Source organism: Centrocercus urophasianus, unplaced genomic scaffold (assembly GCF_019232065.1).
Source record: "Centrocercus urophasianus isolate 14NV4802_14NV808 unplaced genomic scaffold, USGS_Curo_1.0 seq_11, whole genome shotgun sequence".
Taxonomy (NCBI): Eukaryota; Metazoa; Chordata; class Aves; order Galliformes; family Phasianidae; genus Centrocercus; species Centrocercus urophasianus.
The window spans coordinates 58056381-58079841 of record NW_024884253.1 but is presented as its reverse complement, the minus strand read 5'-3'; the positions used below and the strand labels follow the sequence as shown (position 1 = coordinate 58079841).

The window sequence follows — 23461 nt, the reverse complement described above, 5'->3', positions numbered from 1 at the left end:
AGACAAGAAAACACTGAAGTCAGTACGTACAATTTGAAGTACTTATCACACTTTAAATCATATGGCAGCATCCAAAACTAGAAGAGTGTCTGATTAGGAATCATAAGAATATTACAGACAAGTTGCACAACCCTGGTGAATTAATTATATATCCAGTGATAGGACAATGTGAGTACTGCATCAACATATTCCCAAAAACTGCATATGAAGGAAAGCAGAGAGGAAATGTGTTTGACTCTAGGCAGAAAAAGCAAGAGAGCTAAGCAGATACACCCTTCCTGGGATGCATGGAACAGTGCATGTCATTTCCCACTTGTTTATGTTTGTGCAGGCTGACAGACACTGTTTCACTTAGCTCATAATACAACTATAGGAATACAACTATAATTTACTGCAAAGATTTTGTTTGTTTGTTTGTTTTTGTTTGCTGTGATGAATTTGGCACTGAATCCGTTACACAGGTTCCAAACAAAAAAATATTCACACACACACACACATATATATACATATATATATACACATATATATATATATATATATACACATATATATATATATATATATATATACACATATATATATATATACACATATATATATATATATATAGCCTTTTGGACCAGGTGTCTACATTCTCTGAGAAAGTACCTGTAACAGGAAGACCAAATAATTCTTCCCCACTAGAAAGAGAGATATACTTTGTCCACAGTTCATCAAATTTAGCTTGAAAGAGCTGTAACCTCTCACTTGCTTCATGGGGAGGAACATTTTCTTCACTGGGGCCCCTACAAAAATTAAAAAAAAAAAAAAAAAAAAAAAAAATTGCAATTAAGTACAAGTATCAGCCATGCAGGTTTCATGAAGATGCACAACAGAGCACAGGCCTAATTTACTGGATAGTATTTAACATTTTTGAATGTTTTGGGTTGTTTTTTCTAGAAATTTTTACAACAGTTACCAGAAGAGAAAATGCATGCCCCCACAACATACTGAATATTATCTGAACACAATATATTTTGTCATAATATATATTCTCCAGATTACCAATAAATATGAAAAACAGCTAAAAGAGCTACAAATTGTTCAGTTATTTTCCATTTCTTTCTCGTCTGTAAAACAAAAAGTTATATTCTTAAAAAGGGAAAGACAGCAGGTACAGAACACACAACTGGCATGACTTCAAGCAGTGCGTGCCCCAGACTCAGTAGCTGACATTAATTTCCTTGTCAAAACACATAAAGAGTGTGTGTGTTATCTCACATAATCACAACAGACCACCAAATTTTGGTCCTTTCCTTCTTTGTGCCACACTAGCTGCTAACACAGAAGTGTCCAATGAAGCACAGTGTAAATTTAAAAAGTCCAAGTAAACATTCCTGTGAAGTGCAATCAGTGAACTTAGAAACATTTGGAATTGGAATCTCTGCTAACTTCCAAGGCACTACCTACATATTTAAATATACGCTTTAGTGCTTTGTTGTGTCTGGAACACCTCAAAGACTTCAAATTTGGATCTGTATTGAAAATCAACTCTAGCACTGAAATTGCGTGAACTGTGGCTGCAAGAATATCTTGTATTACTCTGAAATCTGGCATATCAGCATTGACACTGTGTTATGTTCAACTCTTTAAATGCACCATTTTGAACAATCACTAATTAAGCACAATTATACTGTACCACAGTTCACCTACTTTTCATTATAGTCTTTGCAAAATTCTGCAGTATCAGCCTGGAATCTCTGAACATCTCTCAGCAAATCTGTTTTCATGTTTGGCTGTACCTTCAGTAGCAAATCCTCAACCTGCAGTGCCTAAATGCAGACAAAGAAAAATAACAGGCATAAAAGAAAAGGAAAAAAAAACCACAGACTTTTCCAGTATTTCAACATAAATTGTCTGGCAATAACTCCTATAGCTGTTATTTGAGAAACAAACAATACACCAATGATACCTGTGTGTTTAGGTTCTTCCAGGCATAAGCCAATCCATCAACTCTTTCCATGTTGCCATCCTGAAAAAGCAGATTGTATCTCTGAAGCACAGAATAAGATTCTTCAATAGGTCCAACTGTCATGTCAATTTTAACTTCGTTCTCTCGAATTTCCTTTAGGGCTTCCATTGCTCCCCGTACATCATCAAGGTCATGGACAGGCCTGCTTAATTTCTTGCTAAGATTGTCAATGAATGAATAAATTTCATCCATGTCTGCAGCAGACCTTTCATTCAAAGCTAATCCAAACGTTCTTTGTCTTGAGTGGCACTCCTGAATAAGGGCAATTTTCAATGACTCTGTTGCAATATCCACTGATTCCAGAACAAAGTGATTTGGCAGCTCTCTGATTTGCAGTTCTAATTGCTAAGAAAAGCACAAGTGATCAATTTTTAATTTCACTACAATTTTTTGAACAGTTCCTTCTTATTAAAGACATGATACTTACAGAAAAGTATCCAATTTGAGTTTGGAATTCAGCCATTGTTGGTTTAGTCTCTATGAATTCCTTCACTTTTTCCTCTGGATCCTAAATAAAAGTTTATTTTAATTATTACTTAGCATTGGTATTGCAATAATCTATCCAAGACTCAGCTGTCTGATGTACTAAGCAAACACAAACAATCCCTCTTAACAGAGTTCAAAGTATAAGCATTAAGCTCCCATGTTTCACTTGATCTGCTTTTCCTGATTCTTATTCTTTTTACAACATTCGTTATTAAAGCATTTGAAATCTATAATTCAAATGCAGACACTGATGAGGATATCCCTTAGTCTCTGCAGAGGTAAAAGCTTCAGTGCCATGTGGGTCTCAATAAATGGGCTAAATAAAGGGTTCAATTACAGAAAAATTAATCTTCATCCAGCTCAGCAACATTCACCTACAGTAACTACAAGTAATGCTTCCCAAAGAGCACAGTCTCCTTATGAAATCTGCAACAGTATTTAGAAGATTTCACAATACAGCTACGTATTTCATTAAATATGTTTTTAACCTTATTCCAGATGCCTGAAAATTCAGAAAAGCTGTTCAGGAGATCCGATGCTCTAGCTTTGAGAGACAAAATAACTGTATTTAGCTGAATCACCACTTTGTTTACATCCTTATGCTCAATGATCTGCTTGTCTAAAGGCTTCGGTGCCAACATCCTGGTGAATTTGTTCTCATCACCTAGCTGTATGGCAACAGATTGTTCAGCCTGGCATAAAGTAAACAAGAATAAACATATATACATTAGTTTTATTTTACATTATTGAATGCACAATAAGACACATACAGTGGGTACTTCTATGAGTAGATAGAAAAGTGCAAAGGAAGAATCCACAAGGAGACTCCCCGCTCTTAGCTTTCATTTTTACAGAGCTATACTTCTAGTGCTGATGACAATTTTTAAATCATCCTCAAATGATTTCAGTCAAATATGTAACACGTGGAGGTACAGTTGTGCTGATTCCACCTCCTATACAAATGTTCAGGTCTTCCTCTCTTTGGTAGAGAACTACATTCAGGCCGAGAGGGCTGATGCTCTTCAGTCTAAAGAGAGGCTCTGGGGGAAACTTATAATAGCCTTCCAGAACCTGAAGGGTGCTGACAGGTGGGACTTCATATAAGGGCACATAGGGACAGGATGAGGGAAAGTGGTTTTAAACTGGAAGAGGGGAGATCTAGACTTAACATCAGGAAGAAATTCTTTACTGTGAGGGTGGTGAGACATTGGAACAGGTTGCCCAGAGAAGTTGTGGATGCCCCCCCCCCGAAAGCATTGAAGGCCAGACAGAATGGGGCTCTGAGCAACCTGGCCTAGAGGAAGGTGTTCTTGCCTACAGCACGGGGTTGGAACTAGGTGATCTTATAGGTCCTTTCCAACCCAAACCACTCTATGATTCTGTGATCTCTATTCTTGGCCAAAAAAAGTGTGGAAGGTAATCTTGGATTGGCTACTTAGAAATAAGCAAGCAATTCTTGAACGAACTTGGGTCAACTCGCTCTCTTCTAGTTGCTTTTTATCATTTGCAGGACTCAAAAGGTTTTTTTATGCAAATGAGCTCATTTGTATTTGTTTTTAATGTTTTTTTAAGACACTTTTCAGTACAGACCCACACAAACACGTATTTCATTACCATAAGATAGAATTAAGGCCGTCTGATTACCATTATTGCCCATTTCTAAACTTGAATAAATTCGATTTTCTATCTGTATCTCAGACCTTCCCAAGGTTTTAGTGCTCATTTTAACACTGATAATGCATACATATAGCAATTAGTTTAACACTGTAGCTATTGTATGTAGCCTGAAAGTTTAACTTACAGTTTTTGGCTGGGAAAACTAATAAGTCGTGTTAGTAGCACACTGGATAATGCTGGTTTTCATACATCATCCACACTATCATCATACTTTAACAGGATTTTAAAAATATTTTTATTTTTTATTTTAATAGCTATTTTTTATTTTAATAATAAAGAACTTCAAAACATTAGCTTTATTAATTGTTACTCTTTGCTCTTCTGTTCAATTACCTGATCTGGAGATTAAAAACTAGACTTAAGCTAGCAAGGAAACCTTCTAAATTACAAATCACTGTATTATTATAGAACATATTCATATTATATTATATTATAGAACATATTCATATGAAATTGAGAAATGTTAACCAAAATATTGAAATTTTTAAATAATAAAATAAAACACTCACCTGCTGCTGTTTATAATGTAAGTAAGCAAATTTCCAGAGTGGGATATCTTTGGCTATTGATAATATTATATTTACTGCTTTGTTTACAGCACTCTGAAAATAGTAAAACATCTACTTTAGCACACAGAGAGATCAGAACAGCTAAAGGGAGGGGAAGGAATGAAGGAAAAAAACAGATCCTCTGAACAATACCAAAATGGAAAAGTTGTACCTCCATCTTTATCAGAACTGTTCTAATAAGCATGGAGTAGAATCATGCAAAATAGATTTTGTTAGGGGAAAGAGTACCCCATAAAGTTTTGTCAGTCAGACATTCTATTTTTATGCATTCTTCAAACAAGAATATAGGAGAGAAAGAGAGATCTATGAGCCACTGAGAAATCATAAATTAAGTATTATTTCACTTTACATTGGTTATAAACATAAAATAATATTAATACTGTATTTCATATTCACATCAGAATGTCTGAATAAATTTGTCTGAATTTATACAGGCAGCTATATAAATTATCATATAACTTTTCTACCTATGGTATTTAAAAATTACACTTTGTGGTCTGATTTCTTACTGACAATATCAAAAGGCTGTAAATGAAGTCTGAGAAAGAATTCAGCAACTGACTTTGATGGTGACAATTCCAGCTGAAAAATCTTCAAGTTAACCACATAAACAACTAGTACTTTCCAAAGAACTTCCAAGGTCATAGCAGATTGTAAACACAAACATAAGAATTTAGCTGAATTAGTGTAAGTAAGCTTAAATATTTCTTTAAACTGTTCCACAGTTCAGGGCTCCAGGCTTGTAATATTTCTCTTTATATTTCACTACTGCACAAATCTGATTACTGAATATTTCAATCATGTCTTTTTAAACTCTGAAAGTGTTTAAGGAGACAAGGAAGTCAAATCAAAGGCATTTTATTTTTTCTCTTGCACTTGCTTTGAAAACATTTGTAGTGGACTGTGAACAGGAGTTGATAAGCTTGTAGGAAAATGGTTGATTCTGCATAACAAACCTAATTCGGGTTTTTTTTTCTTAGCATCCACTGATGTCATGTGAAACCAAGTGACCTCTAATCTTTTCTTCCACTCCCTTTATTACTAATACCAGATTAAACTCGCAAATCTGGTTTTAAAATAATGCATTAATACACATTTTTAACAAAAATGGCTGAGATGTGCAGTTATTCAGTTACCTGAATATCTTCGAGACTTGGTCGCAAGACAACATTAGGAATAGCCAGCTGAAATTCAGTTTTGAACAAAGGAATTCTCTTTGTCTCTACAGACCTGACCATCTGATACCTAGAGCCAACAACACGCAACTGATGTCTCAAGGACTCCAAGGAAATCTTCGTGCCTAAATAAATGCAATATTTAAGTTATATTTTTTACCACAATAAAGCTGGCAAAAAAAAAAATAAAAAATCTTCAAGCGATATTAAAAAACTAAACAAATCTGAAAACAAAAGACTTACATCTGACTAAAGAATCAGTATTCCTCTGACAAAGCTGTCCCATGAGATAATAGCAACAACAAGACATGCATTCTTGGCAGCGTGTTTTCTGTTTTGTGTCAAGATACATACAGGAGTATGAATCCTGAAGAGTTAAAGGGAAACTCTTAGACAAGTAATGATATTATCCACAGTATAAGTGAAATATCAAATATCTGACTACAGTATAGCAGGTTACTTTTAATACTGTAGAGGCCTTACCTCCAGAGTTCTTCCAGTATCTGCTTTCAGCCTGTGCATAAGAGTGTCTACCAGTTCATACACAGAGCATTCCACTTGCTGACTCTGTCTGCAAAAACAACCTTAGAGTCATCCACATCAAGTCAAACATAAGGAATAATCTTTAACTTGTTTATAGATGCATCCTCAGATCCACTGCACTCTGAAGTGCCATATGTGCAGGGAGACACCCTTCTATTTTTCCCTTTGCTCCTACTGCTTAGACATGCACAGAATGTAAGGCATTAAGATATGCAGTCTGTCAGAAAACCCATTCATCAAACTCTGTTATATCTTGTTCAACTGGTTTTAATAATGATCAAAGAAAAATAAGTTTTTTTTCTGGCTGTAGTTAAAGAAAAAGCAGGCTTATCAAGACAATTCAGTAAGAAAAAGTTATCTTCTTGATGTATTTTCTAGCTCTGAAATCAAAAATAGTAAAGAAATAAGTACAAAGTGAGTATCATGTTTTGCAAAATGTACATAGACTTTTTTTGGTGAAGAACAGAACAATTACTCTTCTATATCACGGAAAGTAAGCATAAACTAAAAGATTTTCAGCTCTGGGTAAATGAGAGGTCTTACATGACTGAGCTAGCATTAAGAATCAAGCAGTTAGCACTGAGATGACTTTTCAAGTTTTATCCAGTTCCATTTTCCTCGCTCTTCAATAGAATGCCATAAGAAGAAAACCACAAAATGCTAAATGCTATAAATGCAATTTTAATATGCTATATTGAAGTTACTTGGGAGTTCCTGCTCCGTAATCTGAGACTATCATTTTGCTTTACACTAGTGGTCAGTAACAGTAAGAATGATTTCTTTAGAAGTACATTCTCTGTGCATAAAAAGTAATACATAAATATTTGCTCCCAAACCGAGCCTTCAAATTCATGCAGTAATACACCTACTGAGAAAGTCTGCTAGCAGTAGAGACAGCAAGATTTTCTGTCTGTTCCAAGAATGTAGATACGTCTATAGGTTCTTCTTCTGGTAAAATTATCAGAGCAGTGTTTGACATATCCTCCAGAACTCTTTCAATTCTGCACTCCAGGTTATCAGCAGCTTCTTTGACTATGAAGTCCAATTCCCTCAGGGTACTATAAGTATTCTCAATAACTAAGCAAAGAAAACAAAATGAAAACAAATCAAGTGAAATATGAACCTCCTAAATTTCCCCAACCTGCCCCAAATTATTATAATTAAATGATGATTTAACAACAATGGAATATGGAACTAAGGCGTGAAACCAAAGCATGATGGATTTCCTGTACTTTGGAGTCTTTAAATGAAACCATTTTACAATAAGTAACAGAAGAACCTTCAAAATATTTCTTCTCTATTAATACTGGAATGAAGGATTAACAAAAATCATTGGAAAAGAAAAGAGGAACAAACGTTCAAAAAAATATTCTGGTCCTCCTAAGGACCTACAGTGTGAAAGTCAGCATTGTAGACAGAGCAGCTAAAATTCCTCAAGACTGCACATAGGTTAAACCACTAGATTTTTTCTTTCCTGTATATGACCTAATTTAATTTGGAGAGAGACAAAGCAAGTCCTTTAGCAGATGTGTTTACTAAGCTGAGTAAAAATGACTGTTTCTGAATAGAGTGGATAAATTCTTTTGCTGTCTTTTATACTTCATGTAAAAATAAAGAAATAACTCATCTGGCATTTTGGTCATTAATCATAACATTTTGGTTATTAGCAGACAGTATAATTTGAATTATCAGTACTTTGTCTTACTGTACGTAGAATTAAATTGTTACAATACCTAAAATGCTGCAGTGTGACAGTAGTGTCTTACTGTTGAATGTTTAAAATAGAAGATACCATTTATTGCTATTAGGAAGTTAATGATTGAGTCTTGTCTTTTTTATTGACTAGAATGAACAAATAATCCAACCAATTCCCTAGACGCTTTTCCTTTTTTAATACATAAAACTTAGGTATTTCTAAATCCATTTATTTCTCATTTTCCAAGTTTTAGTCTAGAAGGCTGCCACAAGCCCCCATGCTTTCAAACAGAGGGAAACCTTGTCATCTTTTTTTGTTTTCCAGTCAGGTAAAGATCAAGTAAAAGGCTAAAAGGTGGCCAGCTCTGCCTTAAAAAATGGCCAGAGCCCTTTGCAGTAGTATCACATGGCACAGTCACAAACGTTGCAAAACCCATGCCTGCATCCGTTTCTGTTTATCTTGCTGCTTTTCATTTTGAAGAAAAAGGTGGAAGCCGAACATCAGTTTGCCTCAGGTGAGAACAGATTTAGAAGCATAAGCTACTGTTTTCTCACAGAATCAAACTACAAAAGTCTTGCTTTACATGTGTCCATTTCAATGACACTATTATAGAGTTAAGTTTATGCTGTACTTGATGAGGATAACATTGTCTTAATGGCTGTGTTGGGAAATCTCCATGCATAGTTCAGAATTTTTAAAGCTTTCTTAGAAAAAATAGAACTTGGACAGAAATCTGTCCCTTACTATTTTCAACTGTGAATTTAGTCATGTCTATTTCAGGATGTTTCTACAGAAAGACCCTTCTATAGAAAAGAGACATTATCACAGCACCAAATGTTTGTTCTCTTACCTCTCACTCTTGTATCAGTCAGGCTACAGTTACCTACCTAAAGCAAGGAGGTCAGTTCACAAACCATTTTTTTTTTTCACAGAGAAATAAAAACAGAATGTAGGTGTAAGAAGAGCTCTACATTTTTTCCTTATGTGGACACTTACTTGGAAACAGATCAGAGAGACACTGATAGGGGAAAATGTAACAATGTACAATAATTTAAGAAGCGAGATGTGACAATTTAAATTCAGTAAATGAAAAGGTATGGAATTCAGAAACACAATGCAACACAAGCCCTAATAATATGATGTAATGTTATTCACTCAAGCTTGCAAGACAGCTAGAGAGTCGAGGCTTTACAGACCCTCCCATCAAAACATTACCACCAAACAACATTATCAACAGCTTATCACTACTTCTCTTCCTACATACATTTATTGATGTTTGAAGAAGTCCAGGACAGCTGTGTCATGCCTGGAGCAAGGGCATCCTCAACTTGTTCTATGAATGGCTTCATTAGTGGTTTCAGCATAACAGGAATTCTATTCAGATGCTCTTTGTAATTGATCAATAGATTCTCGAGACTGTAAGACATGGTTGTGTTTAGAATGTATTTATTTCAGATATAAGAAACACACGGAAATTTGGTCACATTTTCTGTTAATAAGACTTGCAAGTCCTGATCCCAGGTTAAAAATTAAAGTCTCTCCCAGTTCTAACTAGGTCTCTTTCTCCTCTCAAACACTGGAACCAGACTGAAGAAATAAATATTTACAGGAAGATATTTATTTAGGGCTACTTTCTTCCAAAGAAAATGCATTACAGTCAAAAATAAGGAAATGGAAAACACTGTGTTTTTCTTCCCTTCTTCCTATTTCACAGAACAAAAAAAAAAAAAAAAAGTAGTGTCTTTTCCTACAGACTTATAAGAAAATCTAGATTCATAGTACTCAGGGCATAAAATGCCAAAGGAGCCAAATTCTGAGTCAGTATTTTTATGAAAATGGAGTTTTATAACAGATCTCCATAAAAAAGAACTGGAAGTCAATGCAGCTCAGAAGTTAAAGATACAAAACAGGTTATTTACAAGAGCTGCTGCAGAAAAATGATAACTGTGTTCAATGCCAGATTAAAACCACAGCACTAAATATTGTTACAAACAGTATACTGAGAGAGTCTATCCACAGAATGCAGAGTATTTTTCCAATGTTACTTACGGCATAATTAGTGTCTGAATATTCCTTCTTTGCTTAGGGAGTTGGTCTGAAATCTCTTTTACAATAGAAAATTAATTTGGATTTTCTTTTATTGCAAACACTTTCTGCACATTTGTTTCCGTTTGATGGCAAATATTACAACTGTTGCTTTTCAGAAGACTGAAGCACACAGAGTTTGATTTGTATGTTAGAAATTTTAGGTTTGTTCTGAAACACTCCATGGATAATTCATGAAAAATGCATTATTTCAAGAATGAAAGACTGAAAATTTTAACAGAAAGGAGAGCTAAGAGGATTTCAATTCAGTTACGAAACTCTTTGAACTCTGTCCTTTTTTGACCACTTCTATATAAAAACTACTTTAAGTGCACTCCTTACAAAAAAGGACTCTTTTTAGACCTACCATCCTTACTTAAAGAACTAATAATTGAATCCCAAAGAGCTGAAAAGAGCTCCTACAGCACAGAATTTAGCTGTTACAATGACAGAAAGAAACTATTTAATAAATCAACATAGGTTATTTCAGATATTTAGCATGAGAGAAAAAAAAAAACTTGATTTGCATATAATAACTTAGTTGATGTATTACCTATACCAACACCTGGGTTGTATCTCAATCAAGTGATAAGTTCTAACTTAACACAAGAATGCTTTTGATGTTACAAAAGTAAGTGTGATACTTTGGAATGCAATCCGTATGTTATGGAGTGGAGATGCCTTAGCAGTACCTAGAAATTCCACTTACAGAGTAGCTGTTGTAACAAAATAAAAGCATGTAGACATTATCTAGTTACAAGAATTTTGTGGAGAGAGTAATAATTTCATATTAACAGAACTATTATGGAATTGTACGGGAAAAGAATAAATTTTTAGTTAAAATCCACCACAGTGAAAAGTTACAACAAATCAAAAGTACATACAACAGACTCAAAGCTAAAGATTCCTATCTGCAGATGAGAATCACATCCAGAAAGCGTTCACTCACTCCATTTGATGTTTTTTAATCTGCTCTTCATCTGCACACAAGCTGAGGACAACATCTGGAACGTTAAAATGCATTTTTTTCAGGTACTTTGTTTCGTAAAGTACTTCCAGGACCACTGGATCCAAGTTTACAACCAATTCCTTCATATAGTGGTAGTGGGAAGGAAAGGGGCAGGGAGAGAAAATAATAAAGCATATTTTAGTAGTTTAGCGATCACATGCAGTTTGTTACATCTGGAAGATATGACAAGATATAGAGGACTAGCCAAAATTTTTTAAATTGATGCCCATGTCGCAATTTCTACAAAGATCTCCAGACTCCTGCACAACTATTTTTCCAGATTCTCCAGAATATTAATCATGCAATAGCTTCCACTGATTTCATTTTCCCGTGATTTCCTCACTGGGCCCTAAACACTTGGCTGCTGTGACTTCCTGAGTCTGATTGTAGTTCTGCACCTGTCTCTGTGAAAGCTGATTTGCCTTCTCATCTCAGTTGCTCCATCTGTAGACTACAGAAAAATACTGTATTGCTCTGTTTAGCCTCCGTACGTTTCTTAGGGCATAAAATGCTAATAAGGTGATGAGTTAAGCTGAAAATCAGGTTCTAGCTTTCCATTATGGAGTCCGTAATTCAAAAAATGTCCATTTTAACTCTGATTTCCCTGCAGCACAGCAGAGTAAGTCAACTTTAAAGAATGGTAGGATTTTCCATCTCAGTTAGCAATATTGAAAGCAAATTAGTGACTCCAATATAGGCAACACAGTGATGTTGAACACTATAGAGAAGCCTACAATCTAATTAAAATCTCTTTGTTTGACTAATATTTTGGTTAACAAAGAAAAAAATATATGAAAACATACATTAAAAGATGTAGACAAATCTATATCGAATATGCATTTGCTGGGCACTGCCTCTTACATGTCCTGAATGAGGCAAGGGACTTATGAAGAAGATGATTATGTCTGTATCGTAGCATAAAAAGGAAAAAAAAAAAAAAAAATCATCAATTAAAGTAGTTTATTTTCTATCCTTATTAAGATTACTTTAATGCTGTGCTTGTCTTTGCATGACGTGAGTGAAGTATCATAGGTAATACTAAACAGAGCAGCAGTAATACAAAATAAATCCTACTTACCTTGGTTTCTGCATGCCTGACAAGTAAGAAAGCATGTAGAGCATTTCTAGCCTGGTCAGCAAACCTGCACCATGCTCTATAATAAATAAGTTCAAATTCCAAAAGAACCGCAGCCATTTTATTGTAGCTCTTAGCAACCTTTTTCATTTCCAATGTCTGCAAATAAAATAAAATAAATAAAAAATAAAGAAATTAGAAAAGCCAGCACCATTTAATCGATTTGATGAGCCTAATGTAATAGAAATGTCCTCCAGTAAGGTCTTCCTCACTACTGTTAGGAAAACAAAACAGAGTTTCATGTTACACAATTTAAGAGAGGGTAAAACAAAGAACAAAAGAACAACCTCATTGAGAGTACCGCATCTGATGTGGAGGCCTCAGCACAGGCGAAACATAGACCTGTTGTAGCACAAACAGAGGAGGGCCACAGAAATGATCCAAGGGATAGAATACCTTCCTAGTCCTAGTCCTTCTCAGTAGGCTGAGAGAGCTGGGGCTGTTTAGCCTAAAGAAGAGAAGGCTGCCAGGAGACCTGAGAGCAGCCTTTCAGTATCTAAAGGGGGCTGTAAGAAAGAAGGGGACAGACTCTTTAGCAGAGTCTGTTGTGACAGGACAAAGGAAAAAGTTTCAAATTAAATGAGGGGAGATTTAGACCGGGTACAAGGAAAACGTTTTCTACAGTAAGGATGATAAGGTACTGAAACAGATTGACCAGTGAGGTGGTGGAAGTCACATCCCTGCAGAAACTCAAGTTCAGGCTGGACCAGTCTCTAAGCAGTCTGATTGAGCTGTAGGTGCCCCTGCATCTACAGCAGGACTAGATGACTTTTAAAGGTCTCAGAGTTCAAACAGCATTTAGATAGTGCTCTGGAACATAGGATTTGAATTTGAGGTGGTCCTGTGGGGAGCCAGGAGTTGGGCTTAATAATCCTTGTGGGTCTCATTCAACTCAGGAAATTGTACGGTTATGTGAAGCATTTGAAGTTTAATATCTCAGTCCTCTACATTATAAAGCATTGCAGTGAGAAGGCTCTAAGCATAGGTCCATGGTGAACAATGCTGCGATTAGGAATAACTCAGGTCCCAGAAGGGACAAAAGTACTTGATGAAGTCATCAGCTTAACATCTCAAGGGAAGTAACTGTCCTGAGCCACAGAATAACAATATTGCAAAAAGAAATTGAGATCCTGGAGCACATAAAAATACTATCTTGTTAGGTAAGTTTCAATAGAATTGTTAGAAAAGTGAACTTAGGAAAAAAATAATTTATGTCTGTTAATAATTTGGATTAGAATTTAGCCATAAACCATCCTTTGCTCACTTCTAACCTTCAGAAGCGTAGTTTTCTTTTTAAAGAATCTCATTGGATGGTCAATTTTTCTGTACAACTGCTGGGCCCACATAATCTTCCCTGTTACCTAAAATACAAAAGATATGAAGTTATATTTCCATTAACTTAAAAAGCCAAGACAAAAAGACCTTTCTCATTTATTTCATTCTTACTGGTGGTACATTGCGTGGTATAGGTGGATTTTCTTTTTGCTCCTGGTAGAGCTTTTGCACAAAGTCTAAGTCTTGACTATATTGCTGAAGGACAATGGTATACTTCTCATTAAGATCAATTTGATTTTCTCCTATTTGTTCAAGCTTCATCAGAAGTCTCAGCATCTGTTCAGTCTAAAAAGGAAGAGGAAACATTTATTGCAAAAAATGTTCATAGTTTAGATAGTCATTGTTCATAAAGCCTGGTTATTTCTATTTATAACGTAAGTTATATAAATTCATAAGTAATTTTCTAAGAACAGAAAATGCTTCCAGACAAATTAATGAACTTCAGTATTTCATGCTGTCTAAAATATATTTACCATAGCCTTAACAAAGAAACTTCCACCACCACAGAATGTTGGAACACTCATTTTGTTCTGACCCTCCAAACCTTACTCTTTTTTTTTTTTTTTTTTTTCTGTAAATAGTTGTAGTGAAACACCTTCTGCTTCATTTACATTTCGTTCCATTGTCAGGGCCTAAAGCAATGAACAGTACTGATATTAAGGTAACAGATGGCAGAAACTAATTCATTACTCCTGCCAGTCTAACAGGAATAATTTTGAAGTGCAACAGGAAGCATCTCAAATATGCGCTTGTACAATAAAATTTAAAATCTGAGTATAGCATCTTTTACTTTCACAATAATTAAGTTTAATTGCATTTATTTAATATTAACATTTTCCATTTTCCCTTTAGATCACCCTGTAATTTGAATAACCAAACTTGAATTCAGTTTTTGGGATAATTACAGATATGTTCCCATTATTTTTCTTCTGTGCTTTTTTTTTTTTTTTTTTTTTTTTCCCCCCTGGTTGATTGGGTGGATGGTTTTTTTGTGTCGTTTCTATCAGGAATCACATAATTGCTTTTCTTTTCCACGTGAAAGAAAAAAGCTAACCAGCCTACATTATTCTCCAGTAAGTGAATACCTAAGAGATTAAGAAATTGAATTTCGCGTCAAACTCGCCTGTTCTGACAAGTGTTATATATTTACACATATAAATATGGGCAACCTATGAAAGACCTTCCAGCCTGAAGTCTTACATCCGATGAGGCAATGAACTGAGGCCTTCTCTCTGCACTTTCAACTTCTCTTTCATTTCTATATTGACATACAACAAAATGGGATCAGTAGCTTGGCTTTACCTCTGATTTTTCCAGCAGTAGGAGACTGGGCGGCAGAAGAGCTGCTGAACTCTACTATCAGACTGCATGCACTGTTTAATTATCTGCAACAATTCTACCACAGAGTTTGGAAATTCTGACAAACATGAGTTGTTTCCTTTCACTGAGCTCAAGAAAATTATGTTGTATGCCCCTACAACAGCTTTAATTGGGTTTTGCCTTTTTTTAGCAAGATACCTATTCTTTGGGAGGAGAGAGGGAAATCACCACAGAAGTAAACATTACTTCTGGACTTCCGCAAGTGAGTATACAGAACACAGGACAGGGAACACTGAAAGAGAGCAGAGTAAGAAAGAAACAGAAAGTCAGTCCCAAAGATAATGGAAGAAGATAGAGCCACATAAATATGACAGTCCAAAACACAGTAAGAGAAAGAAAGACCTACCCTAGTGTGTCAATATCAATAGCAGGGTGGAAGAGGGATGGAGATACTAGGCTGAGGAAAGAAAATAAAGAAAATAAACCAGAAAGAAAAAATAGGGCTATACAGAGTTAGTAAGGAAAGATAGTACATGCAACTAGCAGTAACTATTAACAAATGTTAACTTTCAGCACTTTTGCACATATTCTGACAGTAGCTTGTAGTAGGCTTGATGTCCTCCTACCTTATCTCAGGCAGCCCCAGTATAGCACAAAACAATACCAGTAACAATGGAATACAACAGGAATTGTGGATACTCTGCCTTTCTGAACACCAGAACAGAAGCTTGCATTTGTACAATTACTTACAGTTACAGTCTTCTCAAAACAGGAATCCACAAATTCTTGAATGGACTCATACAGTGTTGCAATTTGGTTCTTAAAATCAAGGTAATCTTTATCAAACTAGAAAATTTTAAAAGGAAAAAAATATTAATCTATACTGTTGCTTTCACTTCATGCTTTTTTTTTTTTTTTACAATAAGTTTCTGGGAAATTTGCGTTATCTGCCTAGCATGTAAATTAAAGAGAACAGAGACGAGACCAATAATGAAGGCATAAAAAGTCTAAGCAAAGCAAACAAAAAATTAAGAACTATTAGGCTATATGATTACAGACCCATCTTTACAAACACAATGGACTGCAGAGGAAAAAGGACAGGCAGATGAAAGCTAATAACCTCATCAGAGAGAACATGGTACACTTAATCAGCTCACGTACAGGTATGAAACTCATCAAGATTAGCAAACTGAGTGGCCTCTCTAGAGCACTTTACAGACTACAGTGGGTTATTATTATAAGAAAGCCAATTCAACATTGCTATCACTTCCATTGAGAGGCTGTCAATCCACTAAAGCAAGTGAGCTACACTTCCAAAAAAGTAGCTCAATTCTAGGATACGTAGCATGTATTTAAATCTGAATTTGAGTCTGAAGCTCTTCAAAAATCACTTTAGTTTTCATCCACGTGATTCAGTACTGGAGGTGATGTCACACATTTCTCCTTCTGAAATGGTCACTATATGGTATGATGGTATTGATACTGCCTTTATTATTCCATTAAGTAACAATGAGTAACTCTTGCACTTGCTAAACTGAATTTAATGCACTGACTTGTCTAAATTAATTTTCCATCTGCAGTTCAAAATATATCTATCTTAAAAACAAACAAGTTTAGGAAATGTAGTTTGCACCATTACTTATCACACAAAATCTAGTTTTATCAAAAAATAACAAAAGTATATGAAATAAAAAGCTAAATACACCCAAATTATTTCAAACTGCATTAAACTACGGAAAAATATTACTACTGCAACAAAATGCTATAATCATAGTTATAAAATGTGATCTTCCCTGCATAACTTCAATGAATAGCACAGGATTAAGGGATTGATTGTCAGACAAGCATTGAGTTCATGTACCTCTTTTTTTCTGTGATCCAGAACATCATACTCTTTTGATTTGGTATTTGTAGCAATGGTCTGGAAGCGAATATTGATCTCTTCAATTCCTTCTATTTGTATGCACTGGAGCTCTAGTAGGCTTTCCATAATATTGCTCATATCTGAAATCTTCTCCAAACGTTTACAGAATGTGTCGAATTTTCCAAAAATATAGTTCTCACTGATGATAAGAAGCAACAGGATTATTATGCATATCTATTTGTATCACTTTTTCCTATTCCTATTTCCTATATTCTTCCAGAACTAATATCAAGTTCACCATTAAAGCACTGATGCTGCAATAATTGCAAATCAACTAAAAACAATTTTGAAATAATGAATACAACACAGAAAATGCTTAATTCTCATATCTACCAATTAAAACCTTTTTCACATTTCACAGAAGTTTTTCTTGAAACAAAAACATGCAAAAAAGAGATAAGAATGTGAATGTACAATACACTAAGACACGCTCCATGGTTGAAGTACCAATACAGGTAAAACTCCCCCTTGGCATTGTGATTGACAACCCAGACCAGTGCTGACTAAATACAACTAGAGTCTTTTCATTTGATTCATGGCCCAGTGCATTAATCCAGCACATGCATAAATTCCCTGAATTCCCTTAAACATCTGCTAAATCAACAAGCAACTGGCAAAAACTTGTCATTGCTTATATCTCAGGGGGAAAAAAAAAAAGAGAAAAAAAAAACAAAACAAAACTCTGCAAGTTCTGTTCTGAGTATAATAAATATTTTAATTGAGCATTCAACTTCTCAGGAAGCCAGGAGAGATTATGACACCTCATTTATAAATCTTATAAGTGCATGTCATTCAATATTAGAGTAAATTGCTTACCTGAAATCAAACTGCCTGTCACTTGGATTTTTCTTTAGCTTCTCCCTAATTCTCTGAAATGATGTTTGGTACTGTTCTTTCAGGAAAATGCATTGCTGAATCCTCTTCAGCAGTTCTTCCCTGGAGGAAAAAAAAAAAAAAAAAAAAAAAAAAAAAAGCACAAAAGGTAAAGTCATCATGAGGGAGCTGCACAGGAGCATAAATTAAAACAGAATATTTCAGTCAGGTGGCAAAATAAGAATACAAACTTATAATTACTTCATTGATTGTAGGCAATTTCTGAAAACTGCCCTTTCCCCACAATAAAATACAGAAGGAATCCAAACGTTTTCTGTCAGATTTATTTTTGGTCTCCCAGCCTGCTGACTTAGTGTCTTCATTGAATTAACTATACAAGTACATACATCTTGACTACCTATGCATTGATGAAGTTTGTAACATCCTTTTCTTCTCACTTCAGCAACCATAATCTTGACTGAGTTTTCAGAGATAGTTTTAATCATTACTGTTCTACCTGCTAACTTGAAATGTCATGTTCATTTTTACCCTTCTCTGTGGTTTAATACATGCTTAATATTTGCTCTCATACAGAGGCTTTTGCTATACTAATAGTTCTACCAACCAAAACAGAAAGTAAGTACAAAATTAGACTGAGAACATACCTAAATAGCAAGCTTATTGTATATCTTTTAAAATTTAAGATGCCTCTTTAGCAACATCAGTACTCCTCATGTTCTTGCCCAGGTAGCACTATCCATAGATACATAGTAAATACAAGTCTGAATGACATTCTGTCACCCACATACCTCATTCCAGAGTACAGCTGAATTGTAATTATGATCCTGGTATGTACTGTCTCTTTTCTCAAACTGACTTTACTGTTCACTGAAGGCAAAACAAATCTCAGATGCAACTTTGCCAGTCTGTCCTTGGAGTTTATTTCTGAAGAATCTCAACTCCAAGTTCTAACATCTAAAGTATGTTTTGGTCCACAGAAGCCACTGGGACAATATATTGAATATTGTACACTGATATACATTACATGCATTTCAGCAACGAGTTTTTCACAACACATAGTAAGTATGATTTGGCAGAATACTTAATTCTGCACAAAATGAATAGTCACAACATGGGAATGAGGGCCTGGTAGGAGAACCAGCAGCTATTAAATTTACTTTTTAATAATTTTGATGTCTCATCTGTGATTTTTCTTCTAGTTTTAACAAAAGAAGATGAAATTATTAAAATTGTCACCTGTCCAGATCCCAGATTTTAGAAACACCTTCACGTAGATACGTCTTGCACGTGTTAATCATTTGATTAGTGATTTTAAGAAGAAGAGATGTCATACACTCTGATGTGTTGTAGTGCGGTGATGTACAGTAGATCATACAGACTGCATTCATTAAACTGGGTATGTGTTCCACCACTGTAACCTGTAGCAGGAAAAAATGAGAAAGTCAATAATTCACATTTCCTAAAAACATAATCTAGAGTCATCACTCTAGGAATACTTTCATCAGTAATAAACATCTCCTTGATTGTTTTTATAGACATCAGTATGAATTGAAACATCTAAGTCAAACATAGAAACCTAATGTATTCTGTCCAAGAGAAAAGAGTGGGGAATTGGCTAAGCGTAAATGAACAGGCTTCCTTCCAGAGCTGAATTTTCCAGAGGAAAAACAGAGGCTGTGCTCTTTTTGAACATGATCTCCAGTATGTGAAGGCATTGTAGTCTGATTTGCAAAAAGTAAGCTACCTGAGGAAAAAAGGTGTATGCTGGTACAAAAGAGTTAGCCTGCTGAAGTCAGTTCAAGAAGAAAGCTGGTCTTTGCTCATTTTGCCTACATTTGTACATAAAGAAATCAGGAAGGAGAAGGAAAGGCAATAGTAATCTGTATTTTACTGAGCATACTGGACCATAGAGTTGTCTGTCCCACAGAAAGATTCCACAGAAAATCAGCAAGTCAAATATATTAAGAACCCATCACAAGAGACAATGACTGCCCTAAAACAGAATAAAAGATTACTGCATCTAAAAGTCAAACCCAGTATGGTGAAAGAGTGACTATCTGCAGAATAATAGCAATAGAAAACATGAACTATTGGTTACTTTCTCACACCTTTCAGTTATCTTCTGAAATGACAACAACTTTCTGCACAAAAAAAACCTAATGTTATCTCTGGCTTATTCAAAATTTGTTAATTCACAAATGCCATAGAACTGAAGTTCTCTACTACCCATTAAGCATAAGAGTTAAGTACTGAATGAAAAGATATCTGCCTTTTCTTGTCTAAATTTCATGTTAACTGTTTTTATTTAGAGTACTACTTACAGGAGAAGCTTTGGCCAGTAGAGCAAAAAATTTATCCAGTGTATACAGATATCTCACATTGTCTTTAGCTTCATTGGCAGCAATCGTTATACTGCCATCCTGAAGGGGAAAAAAAAAAAAAGAAAAGAATACTGTTAAAATTTAGAGAAGAGGTTCCTGTATTTTTACAGTTTATGCTGCAATTCCAAAACTTGATGGAGGCACAATAGCATAGCTTTGATAATCCAATTTAATTTTCAGAATTGTTTAGAATGATTTTAATGTGGTACTACTGTTTTTTAAATTACTGGTTCTACAGAACTAAGAACTGACAAGTTCCCTAGAATATATCAGGGTGCTTCCATCTCAAGCATCTCTTTTTAATAAGCACTTGTTAGGGCAAATGAGATATGACTATTTTCCTAAACTATTTCCAAAACAGGAAAATTCCAAAATACCTTTGTAAGTGGTAGAAGATCCACATTCTGGCATTTTCAGGTGTCAAATTACATGTACACTGCTTACAGTTTGTTTTCTGGCCTGCCTACAATTTTGACTGCTAATTTTAGATAAAAGATACCCACTCTTGTAAAGAAGCAGCTATGCTACAAGAAGCAGCCTATTTTCAATAATTCTAGAAACAATATGATAAACTTTCAGGCATCACAACTGTTGAACTGTACAGCTGGAGAGACACAACATTGTTGTATTTCTGTGTTGCTTTACTTTTGCACGATTCCACTCAGTATCTTTAAGACTGACTTCCTTTCAAGTTATCCATTTAACTTCAGGATCACTGGTGTTACGTATTTCAACCAAAGGAGAATAAACCACAGTATAAAAAGAGCATAAACGCCACAACTATTCTTAGCATTGTGTGCTCACTTCTGTGTGTACAACAAATGCAGTACCGAATTAATTTTAAAAAACTTCTGTTAAAACATAGTAATTACCAACTCTTTCCACTGCTTTAATGTCTTCGATCTTGCAGCCTGAAGAATACTTATAGTTTTCTTTACTCTTGAACTCTTTATGTCATCTAAAAGGCTTTGAAGAAGGAAACACACTTAAATCTCTCTTGGAATCAGAGTTTACATTTATTTATAATAATAAAATAAAAAAGAAAGCTTCTTTTTTAACCTATTAAATAATGACATTCTTGACTTCCAATGTTCCAGCTCTGCAGATGGACCAATGTCATCGGCTTCCCTTCTCATTTGTTCACTCTCCACTAACACTTGTCTGATCTGTTTGATCCAAATCATTAACACCTCTTCAAGTTTCTCAGTGATCTCTGTGTTACTGCCTTCAAAATCAAAAAAGAACACAGTCTCATGAGTACCAAGAAGTCTTAAACTACGTTTTTAACTACAGAGATGAAATGTTTTTGGCAAATTTATACTAAGACTCCACGTAAACTGAGTATATTCAAATCACTGCCAACAAAAGGAAAAGATTAAGATTACAACAAAATGCATATGTATGTGTCTTAACTCTTCTTAAGAGCCATCAGTGGAAATTGGTCTACCTAGGCTAACACAGGGCAGAAGTATTGAGTGCTTTGGTATGACTTCACTCTGAAATTCCTTGCAGTGATAAGAAATGGTGGAAGGTTCAAAGAGATATAACAACCCATTTTCTTACATATTTATATGTGTGTGTGTGTGTGTGTGTGTGTGTGTGTGTGTCTTTTTGACTCACAGTCTTTGGATTTAATACTGGATAAGATTTCCCTAGTGTCAAAGAAAGCAAAGAATATACACAAGTCTTCACTTGGCAATTACTTAGCCAGCAAACCAGGAAGAACGAAGGCCAGTGTCTGTGTGATTAAGATAAATGAACTAAAGGATAGAATTGATGATTTTCTGATAAGACAGTTTTAAATCTAACAAGACTCAACAGAAAAATGTATATAGATCAAGGAAGCAGAATTAATTCTTCAAAATAAATGTTTACTAATGACATAACATTTATTTTCTTAGGAATAGCATCACTATCCAAGTGTTCACTTTGCTGTAGGAATTACTTACCTGCAGTTATGTAGTCAGACGGGTTCTGTAAATTACTGACATAAGTATCAATATCCAGTTCTGCAAGCTGAATTCTATCTTCCAGATTCTGCCTTGATGATGACAAGGTATCTACAAATCTATCGACGGAATATAGAAAATCTTGTATCTGGCTGTTCTTCAGACCTTCTTTCACAGCTCCCCAGTGCTAGTTGTATAACAATTAATGAAAGAAAAAGAAAAGAAATTAAAAAAAAAAAATATAAAGTAAAATAAGGATCATGCATTCTTATGTTCCTTAAATTATTTATTTATTAGAAAGCTATTTCTTATTTATGGCAGTATACTAAGGTTTATCAGTAAACCTCTCTGAATGTGCTCATCAGTACTATGGCATAAGCATTTCAAAGTGTGCATTGATTTAATTATTCTGTTACGTAACATCTTAAGTAGAATGGAATCATTTTCATCAGAGTGTCTAGTAAGATAGTATATTTTGGTTTTAGGAGAAAAACAGTGTTGATAACACACTGATGTTTCTGTTAAGCACTGTTGCATAGAGCCAAGGCCACTCACAGTGAAGGGCCCAAGGAGCTGAGAGGGAGAGAGAACTGGGACAACTGACTTAAATTGGCCAAAGGGATAGTCCTTACCATATGACACCACGTGAAAAGAGTTTTGAACAGGATAGGAGTTCATTTCAATCTCTTCCACTGCTCAGGGGACTAGCTGAGCCATTTACATGTGCATAACATACATACACATACACGTATTTGTCATAATTATCCTTTTCTTTTTCTCTATCTTAGTAAATAGTTTTATCTCAACACAAGCTCTACTTTGTTTTCTTTTCAATTCTCTCCTCCATCCCACTGGAAAGGAGGGGAGTGAGCAAATGACTGTGCTGCTGAGCCACCTGATGAGTTAAACCAGACAAGAAGACACAAATCAGCATGAGGCTCTCAAAAAGTAAAAGACATCTCCATGTTCTCACACTCAATGTTCTTTATTGTTTTTCCCCACTCTGATTTGGCAACTTCCAAACAGAGAAAATAGATTTTAATCTCCCTTATTACTCCAGGTTTTGAGAAAATGTGAGCATAAATTAATAGGATTTGACACTACCATTCTCAAAAGACACTGAGGTTTATTCCATTTTTTACTTCTGGACATGTACTTCTAGAAGAAACAGAACCAACTGTGATGCTCTGCAAGCTCCATTAAAAAAAGGACAACTAAATGATGCTGAATAACCTGGCTGCGAAAGCGCATCCTGTCTACGCTCTGGAATAAAACTATGGACAGATCTTTAGCTCTACCAGAAGGACTTGGCATTTCTTTCAATCCAAACTT

At 35.0% G+C, this 23461-nt stretch overlaps 1 protein-coding gene across 1 annotated transcript in view; it reads right to left on the bottom strand.

The window, feature by feature from the left end:
- Window positions 1-23461, bottom strand: part of LOC122155083 (dynein axonemal heavy chain 5-like) — a 143690-nt gene that overhangs the window by 110785 nt on the left and 9444 nt on the right. The window contains exons 8-30 of the mRNA XM_042808828.1: window positions 22130-22316; window positions 21240-21405; window positions 21053-21146; window positions 20121-20219; window positions 19036-19217; window positions 17782-17901; window positions 16903-17104; window positions 15792-15887; window positions 13833-14006; window positions 13658-13747; window positions 12330-12485; window positions 11192-11331; window positions 9422-9573; window positions 7331-7538; window positions 6402-6489; window positions 6162-6285; window positions 5880-6043; window positions 4684-4776; window positions 2986-3189; window positions 2439-2519; window positions 1952-2356; window positions 1693-1811; window positions 649-785 (exon numbers count right to left, since the gene is read on the bottom strand). Coding sequence (XP_042664762.1) covers window positions 649-785; window positions 1693-1811; window positions 1952-2356; window positions 2439-2519; window positions 2986-3189; window positions 4684-4776; window positions 5880-6043; window positions 6162-6285; window positions 6402-6489; window positions 7331-7538; window positions 9422-9573; window positions 11192-11331; window positions 12330-12485; window positions 13658-13747; window positions 13833-14006; window positions 15792-15887; window positions 16903-17104; window positions 17782-17901; window positions 19036-19217; window positions 20121-20219; window positions 21053-21146; window positions 21240-21405; window positions 22130-22316 — 3481 coding nt within the window. The remainder of the gene's footprint in view (window positions 1-648; window positions 786-1692; window positions 1812-1951; window positions 2357-2438; window positions 2520-2985; window positions 3190-4683; window positions 4777-5879; window positions 6044-6161; window positions 6286-6401; window positions 6490-7330; window positions 7539-9421; window positions 9574-11191; window positions 11332-12329; window positions 12486-13657; window positions 13748-13832; window positions 14007-15791; window positions 15888-16902; window positions 17105-17781; window positions 17902-19035; window positions 19218-20120; window positions 20220-21052; window positions 21147-21239; window positions 21406-22129; window positions 22317-23461) is intronic.